The sequence below is a fragment of the Orbicella franksi genome, chromosome 5 (assembly GCF_964199315.1).
Source record: "Orbicella franksi chromosome 5, jaOrbFran1.1, whole genome shotgun sequence".
Taxonomy (NCBI): Eukaryota; Metazoa; Cnidaria; class Anthozoa; order Scleractinia; family Merulinidae; genus Orbicella; species Orbicella franksi.
In genome coordinates, this window is record NC_138149.1 from 22022875 (window position 1) to 22031532 (window position 8658).

The following is an 8658-nucleotide window of genomic DNA, read 5'->3' on the forward strand; positions in this document are numbered from 1 at the left end:
CTATTTTTCATTTTAAAACCATGCAATTTCTATTGACGTGATAAATTTTACGCTTTTTTTTTCTTTGTTCATCGGTGCCCGAAAAAAACATTTTGACTTGTTGCAACTTTTTGAAGTTATTCTAGTCTGGAACTCAAACTGATTATCTGTAAAGGTTACCACACAAATATTTTTGAACTGAACAAAATATGATTTATAAATGAGATTTGTGGTACCGTGATAGTAAAATTTCACTGCCCCAACAACCGAGTAACGAAGGGTTTTTCCTTTAACACAAGCATTTCCTTGTACGAAATTTCAGAGAGCAAATTTAGCTCATCAAAAACATCTCACGTCTGTTTCGTGTTGTCTGAGTGAGTTCTTTTTCTGGCATGGGGAGGAGATTTCACAGAGGGTGATTGCAAAAACACGCTTTAGCTGCTAAATTTAGAGTAACAATTAGCTGGCTCCGTCATGTCTCCTGATCAAGAATAACTGCAATTAATAAATGATGAGTCTGACCGAGATTTCTCATGCAAATCCTAGATTTTCAAAACAAAGTTCTTATCTTGTATTCCCCGGGGTTCAATTTATCTTGTGGAGGGTTGGCTGATAATTCGTGGGCTGATAGTTTTAGTCAGCACTTAAGGCTCACTTAATTTTTCCCCGAGGAGTCTTTTTGATGATTCTCAAATTCGCGAAAAAGAAAACGTATGGTTTGTCACAAAAAAAGATAATCCCTGGCCGATGTTTGGTACAGATTTGAACTCCATTTGTTTATCATCTGTTCCAGCAATAAACTTGTGGACTGAAAAACAGTTGAATATCCTGTATTGTTCCCAAACGTTTCCAAAGCTCGCCAAGTCGAAGTGCTTTTTTTGCATATCACTCATAACTGTCTAGATGATTTTTGCACTGAAAACATTTTTGTGCGTGGGAAGCAACGAATACCTAATACTTCTGAAGAGAGGGTAGAAAAGAAAATATTTGAATTACAATTAATTGAGTTAGTTATCGCCTTGAAAAAATCGTCGACTAACATTCATTCGTCTTTGTTTCTGCACAGCTCGTACAAGCAGTTAGCATATTAGACTATCTTACACAGGGTTTTATCTTTAGTAAATAGGCCAAGTAACAATGGCTGATCTTCAGTGCCACTAACAAGTGCACTTTGGTGAGAATCTGGTAATAGGCAAAAGAGAAGATGGGTAGAGAAAGAGAGAGAGATTAGACTGCATTCAGATTCATTTGCAAAACCAACTAATGAAAAGTAGTGATGTCTTAGCTTATATCTGAGGCATGTCTGGGTAGTCAAGGAAGGGGGGGGGGGGAGAGAAAGCCGCCTCCCTCGCTCAAGGCAAAGCTTCTGCTCTCTTTCAAAAGACCCGGGGGGTATCACAGGGTGGGTTATACAACCGATCATCAAAGAAGTGAATACCGCAGCAGGCGAGTGTAACTAAATTTTGACGGAAATGAGTAAGGTTTCCAAAGAGTTTTATATCTCGAAGTCGGCTTTTTTCATCGATTTATCCTTATAGGATTAACTGAATGGGTTGACTCTCATAATCATTTGCTGTTCAATCGTCTCTTTGTTTCAATAAAACCAAACGCAAGCACTCGGCAGATTACGTTTGAGATAAACTGGAAGAACGTCAAGTTCGATTGAACTAGGGCGATGAGATTAAACTGTTCACTCCTAATGATATCCCGCACAAAATTAAGCACATGCCAGGAAGAGATTTGACATGAACAGCTTCGTTTAACTTTAATTATCCGTAAGTGTCATCTGCAGAAACACGAGCCAACAGAGTGGTTAGAAGGCATAAGTTGTCATAATCTGTTTTCCTAGGTTCCATCTCCAGAAGTTTGAAGATTGCAGTTGCTTTGGATCTCTGCAACTGCTGTTGGTCTACCAATAGAATGTTCGATTTCTAAAAGTTTTCACCAGCAGCAGCTATAACATCGAAGTAATTTTAGGATTAACGTTCTGCAGAGCGTGCGTTTTGACAATAATGACCAACCTCTCCAAATAAGGCGCTTTTGGCATTTCCTGTAAATACTCTCTTCGCTCAGTTCGCCTCAAATTAATTATCGCCAAGTCAGTTTACATGTAAACTTGTCGCGCTAAAAGCTGGCCCGATTATCACTCTAATTAATCTTCATACTTGCTTTCGTTATAGCAATTAGCAGAGGACACGCCCATTTCTCGTGCCTCGACGAAAGTGAACAAACAACTTTGGCAGCCGGAATTGCCTATTTCAATAATGCGGCGCAATTAGACCGCCAGCTTTTTCTGTACGAAAAAAGATAGTAACAGCCTCAGGGAATGCTAAAAATGTGGGATTAAAGTATGAAACATTTCAAAAGGACTGTGGAGGTTTGATTTTAAGTCCGGAAGTGCGCACTGTACTCAATCAGGGGGTCTGACCAGCGCAGAATAATTAAGTTCTCTGGAAGAGACAAATAAGAGCCTTTTATTTGGTCAATTTGAGTAAACTATAGCACAAACTTCAAGTCGCTGAAAATGAGTTAGAATCCCTAATGCAAACTCACTAGACAGTTTTTATCCGGAGTTTTAGCATTTGTTGAAAAAGAGAGATCCGCAGTGACAGCAAGCTTGCCGCGAACGAAAAGCGTGCGCTCACAATACTATCCGACAATTGATCGCCACACGATAGGAAAATATTTTAATGAAGCAATCTGCATTTGAATAGCTGAAGTACCATAAACAAAAAACGAAATATAAAAAGATCAGTATCTTTGAATTCTTCAGATCCCTGTGGAAGCAAGTCCATTGTTCCAACACTTTTCTTCTCTCCTCGTAGTTTGGAGAGCGCTTGTAGTAACACTGGATATTGTGCTAAAGTCATAGCAGTGACGATTCAATAAAACGACAACGGTTAGCTAGATTACGAGGAAGAACATCTAATAAAACAATAACGGAAAGAAACTGCTTTACAAAGGTTAACAGTGACTACCAATTTGCAATGTCATAAAACATTAGAGGTGAAATGTATCTACAATAAGGAATGTTGTGGCTACTGCTTCACCCATATGATGAAACTAACTCGTAAACGATCTATTTCATTCGGAGAATGATCCTTATGCAGGCTGGAACTTCAGAGTAAACGGTAATTTGAATCGTCTCGTTCAACTTTTGTTTGAGTCGTGTTTCAATCGCTACACATGGCACTCTTCACGACAAGAATTCTGAACAAACATTTCATTTCAGCTCAACTATGTTTTTGCATTTCTGGCGTCTCCCATTTTAAGTTTGTCCAATTGGAGGGGTCCTTGGTGAATTCTCCCCAAATTGGTCTGATGCCGTGATCGATAGCTTAAAATTGGAACATCGATAAAACAAAACAATTTTGCAAGGACTGTGATGGGAAATGAAGGAGTGGTAGAAGTAAAGTGAGGCCCTTTGTGCGGAGATAAAGCCGCCATTAAAGTGCGGTAAAATACCACGGAAATTCTGTGTTCTGGATTCGACGGAATGCGGGAACAAATCTAAAGAAACGCCGCCATAGAGAAGAGTGCACTATTTGCCATGTGTCTACTTTTAAAGTTAATAAAGTTTAATTAAATGCAGAGGGTTTGTCTTTGTTTGTGTTTCACTCTATGGATACCAAAATGATACAGACAGTGACATACGATAATGAAAGAAAGTCATTTGAATAAAATAAGGATTTCAACCCTTTCTTTTAGTAAACATTAAACTGACATGTTACTTTGCTTTACCATTAATTACACTTGCGATAATTTCTATTCATGAGGGATCGAATTCTGGTATTCGATGCACAACTTATTGATGTAATGTGAATTGCTTGCGAGACACGCCTACACAAGAGATTTCTGCGTGCAAAATTTTGCTGTATACGTGGGAACCCATTCAAAATTAGATGGCCTTGCTAATTTCAGATCGAAAAAACAAATACAGTCTAGCCACTGTTTGGACAAACCTTTCTGGCTAGTGGACAATAACGTAGATTTCTTACATTAAGAAATGGCTTGATTTACTTTCAGCAAGCAATGTTGACAAGAATCTGGAAGTCTACGAGGCAATAATTAAAATCTTTTTCTTGATTGGCCGAACAACAAGACTGAACATTGCCGCAAATTAACGACTCATTACTTTTAGCAGTTTTAGCGAAGTCTGAGCCAAAGTGGCAGTTAACCTCTCGCATTTTGAAAGTCTCCGACTCATTAGCAAAGGAAATGCACGGGTGATAAAATTTTTCGAATGCCTATTAATCGAAGCTAAAGCATTTTTTCGGGTAGGAAAAAAGCGAGCAATGCAGGCAGGTGTACGAGCTCAGGAAGTTGTTCAATAACACACCCTCGACACGCCAGTCATTCAGATGAGCCAATCAGAAGAGGGTGCGTCATAGTCACATTGAAATACTGAGGACAAAATTGCCAGTGTCAGTTAAACATGTTGTTGAAGAAACGAACACTTTAGCGGAAGAAACGTCGTCGCTTATAATTTTCCTTAAAGCTGAACCTTTAGCCCCAGGGCATACTTCGAACAACCACACGATTGGCGAACTTTGCATGCAATGGAAATTACAAACTGTGCCTTTTTCTGTCATTTTATTTTACTATTTGGCGTGATACAGTTCAAGCCGTCACTCTCGTGCGGCTCCAGGAACGGTTATGGAGGAAAAGGCCCGAGAAAACCTCTTATGCTAACGCAGAGCATTCCTGACACTAGTGAATTCAGTCAACAAGCCAGTGGACCAGCTAAGGGGAAGATATCTAGAAATTCGCCGGAGTTCGAAAAACTTGAGCCGTGTTATAATAACGGCATAATCTTTCGCGACGAAGAGGGAACTGGCGCAGATCGCTTGATGTCGAAGGTAGGAGTGCTTTCGTTTGTTTACTTTTTATATCTTACCTTTCATCACTTTAAATGCACAGCATGTAACTTCTTGTGAGGTTTATGTACACTAGATAGGTCAGCGTGCGGGGCGCGATGTCCATTCATTCATAGATTCACAACAACCATCGTAAAAAAATCCGCGAACTTCCCTCATGTTGTCGATTTTTTTTCATTAGCGATGCAAAGAGAAATTGACAACGTTGGCGGGTTTAGTGAAAGGAGAGTGGCCCTCCGTAAAGCTCGTGGTGACCGAGGCTTGGGACGAACAAGACCAGCACTCGCCAAATTCGCTGCATTATGAAGGGCGAGCTGTCGACCTACGTTTGTCCGACCGGGACAAAACGAAAATCGGTCTTTTGGGACGACTTGCTGTCGAGGCTGGCTTTGACTGGGTTTTGTACGAAAGCAGATCACATATTCACGCTTCTGTTCGCGAAGGTAAATACTCTTAATTTAATTCATGAGAGCTTAAGTTAATGATTTCGGAATGCCAGCTTTTTCATTTATTTTTGACTATGTAGCGATGAGAATGTAGCATTTTGTAATATAATTCTCCAGTGATCTGCCCGCGCACATTTCAAATTTCAGCTTACCTCGCGAAATCCTCTTTGAAGGGCGTGCGAGTGTTGTTTTGAATTGGTTTGCAGGAGTAATAACTTTTGTACCGCCCCTACGGTAACACGCAAATCCAATTTTAGAAATACAAAGGAAGCATGTTAAGTCATTCCGGTCTCAGTAACAAAGGTTATTTTTCTTTGCCAATCCTGCGAAATTCCGCCATTCACCAAAACAAACTTTCGTCCGCGTGTTACATTACAAAAGATGAAGCAGTAATTGATGGTCTGTTAATAATCTTTCAAGACAGAAACTATATTAATGTAAAATTGTATTTTTTCTGCCGTGTTTTAGATGGTTTTTCCGACAAACCGTGGGATGGCTGTTTCAGCTCCGATTCGACAGTCAAACTAGAAAACGGTGTTGATCTACAGGTCAGAAATCTCAAAGTCGGTGATTTTGTGCAAGTTATGACGCAGCAAGGGAAGACTGGCTTCAGCGAAGTGGTGATGTTTGCAGATTACAAGCCCAACATACCACAAGCTTTGCACGTTTTGATCGAGACTAAAAAGCCCGCGAAACATATCACTCTCACGCCTTCACATCTAATCTTCACAAGTAATTCCTCAGGGACACAGCTTCACTCAAAACATGCGGGCAGCGTGCTGCCGGGAGATTTCCTTTTGGTTTCAGCAGACGACGGACTTGTTCCATCGCAGGTAAAGAGGGTTTCTCTTGTTAAACGAACTGGCATGGTTGCCCCGGTTACCATGGAAGGAAATGTAATTGTGGATGGTGTTGTGTCTTCTTGTTACGCCATGATAAGCGATCATGAAATCGCTCACATGGTCTTCGGTCCTTTGAGACTTGTACATAGTTATGCTCCGAGCTTGTGGAACACTGGTGGTTTTCATGTTCAACAAGGGATGCATTGGTATCCCGAGTTACTTATGACAATCAACAAAGCTTTTGGCCTCGTTAAGCTCTCGTGAATTTAATGTGTTGATGATATAATTAATGGCACGACAAATTATATTCTTTCTACTGAAAGATGTTCTTCTTTGACGAGTTTTTTTTAAATAGCTGCTCTACTGAAAACATCAAGAAACTGCTCAATACCTTTGTCATTTCATTTCCATATGTTTAAAAAGCCGTACGAAAAAAAAGAGCATTATTATTTCATGCATTATTGTGTTGAGATGTAGAATTATCGACAAGGTATTCTGCAGTTGTTATAAGTCTAAAAGAAATCTCCACTTTGATAAAGTCGACTTGGCGGTGTGGAAGATAATTTAGAGTCGCTGTTTCATTTTGTTGTCTTCACCTCGTGACTTTTGTTCAAGAAATTTGCATTATATTTTTGTGTCATAATCCAAGCACTGAAACAGTAGTTTTGCTATCACAGATTTATTTCTTGCGACATTTAAGCGAGGTTTCGTTCATGATAGCAGCATTTCTCTGTTTCCAAAGATTTTTTTATGCCTAAAGATATTGAGTGTCAATGAAATAGCTTAGTGTGTTAAGGAAACTAGGGCACCTCGAACATAAATTAAGATAAATTAACAACTATTTATGTCTCTATTGTACAGTATTACGTAGTTTTGTATGGTATTGTATAAACGGCTGGTCACCGATGTACAGTCAAGAAACTTTTGGTTTAGAGTATGAACTGAAAAACGAAATATTATGAAACAAATATTTGTACAAAGTAATGCCTATAGTAGTAGGAATTATGATTTGTTTTACAATGAAACTAACTCTGAAATATGGAGTGAAGACTCCATGTTCTTTAACTTAATACACATTTTGTAGAGTTGTGGCAATGACAGTTGGAGACTGAGAAAGTCAACTATAAAATCTGATAAAAAAAGTAGAAAAACAGCCGAAAACAAAGAAAGGTTAGAAATATGTGAACGGAAAAAGATTTAACATTATAGACGAGGTGTAGTGTTGTTGTGTCTAGAGAGTTCTGGTAATTCTCGAAGTATTTAGATGTATTATTTTAAAGCCCTTTTCCAGGACAGTGGTGTATTCAGTAAAAAACTGTCCCCTATAATACAGGGCCTACTTTACAAGAGATTCGGTTGAGTCAAAGATTTTCTAGTTTGCACAGAAGGCTCAAATTTAATATATTGTGCAACAGTCTTGTGTACAGAGGGAAGCCTTTCTCATTTTGTAGGTCAAATTCTTTTGATGCTCGGTTCACGAAAGTTTGTTTTCTCGCTCGCAGAGAATTGCCTTTATAAGGTTTGCTTCGTGATACAAGGTATCTAGTGACTTTCAAACCAGGTAGTTATTCCTGGATTGTGAAAACAGGGTGTTACTCGAGAAAAAAAAAAGTGCAAAAATTACACTCATGATTTAGTAGCAATATTAAAGCAAGTTGCAACGTAAACAGTCATTGTGTTTGTGAAATATCTGTTGTGGGTTGTTCCTGGCTTTCTTCAGCTGCTTCAAGTCATCTGTTTTGAATCTTCTTCACGTCAAATGGAGTAACTGGGTAGGAGAGAAAAATAATCTTAAAATTTGTTTCGGAGTGCTGCGAACCTTGATATGATCAATGGCCTTGCGACACTCGCGACCATGCCATTTTAAGTCATAAAATGGTATCGTCGAAAATCCACGATTTTATGATCAGGATTTTCAATGTATAATGAAGTTCTTCTTGCACTCAGGACGGACAGGGCTTGTAAAATTAAATTAACACATAAAAAAATTTAATCGCGTCACAAGAAAGTCCGTCAGCACTTCGATGCAATTAGACACGAGCCGTCAACATTGTGCAAGTGGGCGTGAATTGTTTGAATTATGTCCCCTCCACGCTCTGTCTTTTGAATGTTATGATCTGACGACTTCAACACAAATTTTCTTCAGTAAAGTAGTGCCACCAAAAACAGTGAGATACTAGGTATTTCTTATTTCACAAAGGAACAAGGAAGCAAATCTCGCACTAAACGCCATCAGTCCTTAATAATTAATTAGCAACTGTGTTTTCAAAACAATATTACGCCCAGAGATAATTTGATTATAAACTGCTCTCATAAACAATAGTCGAGTTTATTTCAAGATATCTTCCCTAAATTGATAAAACTGGACTACAAACATCGCACAAAATGCTAGCCTGAATGCTGCAGTAATGGCAATCTTTGTTACAAATTTAAGTTCGCTGTCCAAAAGAAACGGCATACTTTGTCTCCGAGAATGATTTCCTGTGGAACATGTCTTCGAGAGGCGTTAAACGA

The 8658-nt window shown here is 38.9% G+C and overlaps 1 protein-coding gene across 1 annotated transcript; it reads left to right on the forward strand.

Moving 5' to 3' along the window:
• The first annotated feature begins 3895 nt into the window (after positions 1–3895).
• Positions 3896–8417, forward strand: LOC145487261 (indian hedgehog protein-like). The gene is made up of 3 exons (XM_081466000.1): positions 3896–4838; positions 5038–5299; positions 5771–8417. Exons 1-3 carry the CDS (start codon positions 4539–4541, stop codon positions 6406–6408), a joined length of 1200 nt encoding a protein of 399 aa, XP_081322126.1. The 5' UTR covers positions 3896–4538; the 3' UTR covers positions 6409–8417.
• The last annotated feature ends 241 nt before the right edge of the window (positions 8418–8658 follow it).

Coding starts and splice junctions, on each gene's coding strand:
- LOC145487261 (XM_081466000.1), top strand. CDS start 4,539: ATGGAAATTACAAACTGTGCCTTTTTCTGTCATTTTATTTTACTATTT. Junction 4,839..5,037: donor CAGATCGCTTGATGTCGAAG/GTAGGAGTGCTT, acceptor TTTTTTCATTAG/CGATGCAAAGAGAAATTGAC. Junction 5,300..5,770: donor TCACGCTTCTGTTCGCGAAG/GTAAATACTCTT, acceptor GCCGTGTTTTAG/ATGGTTTTTCCGACAAACCG.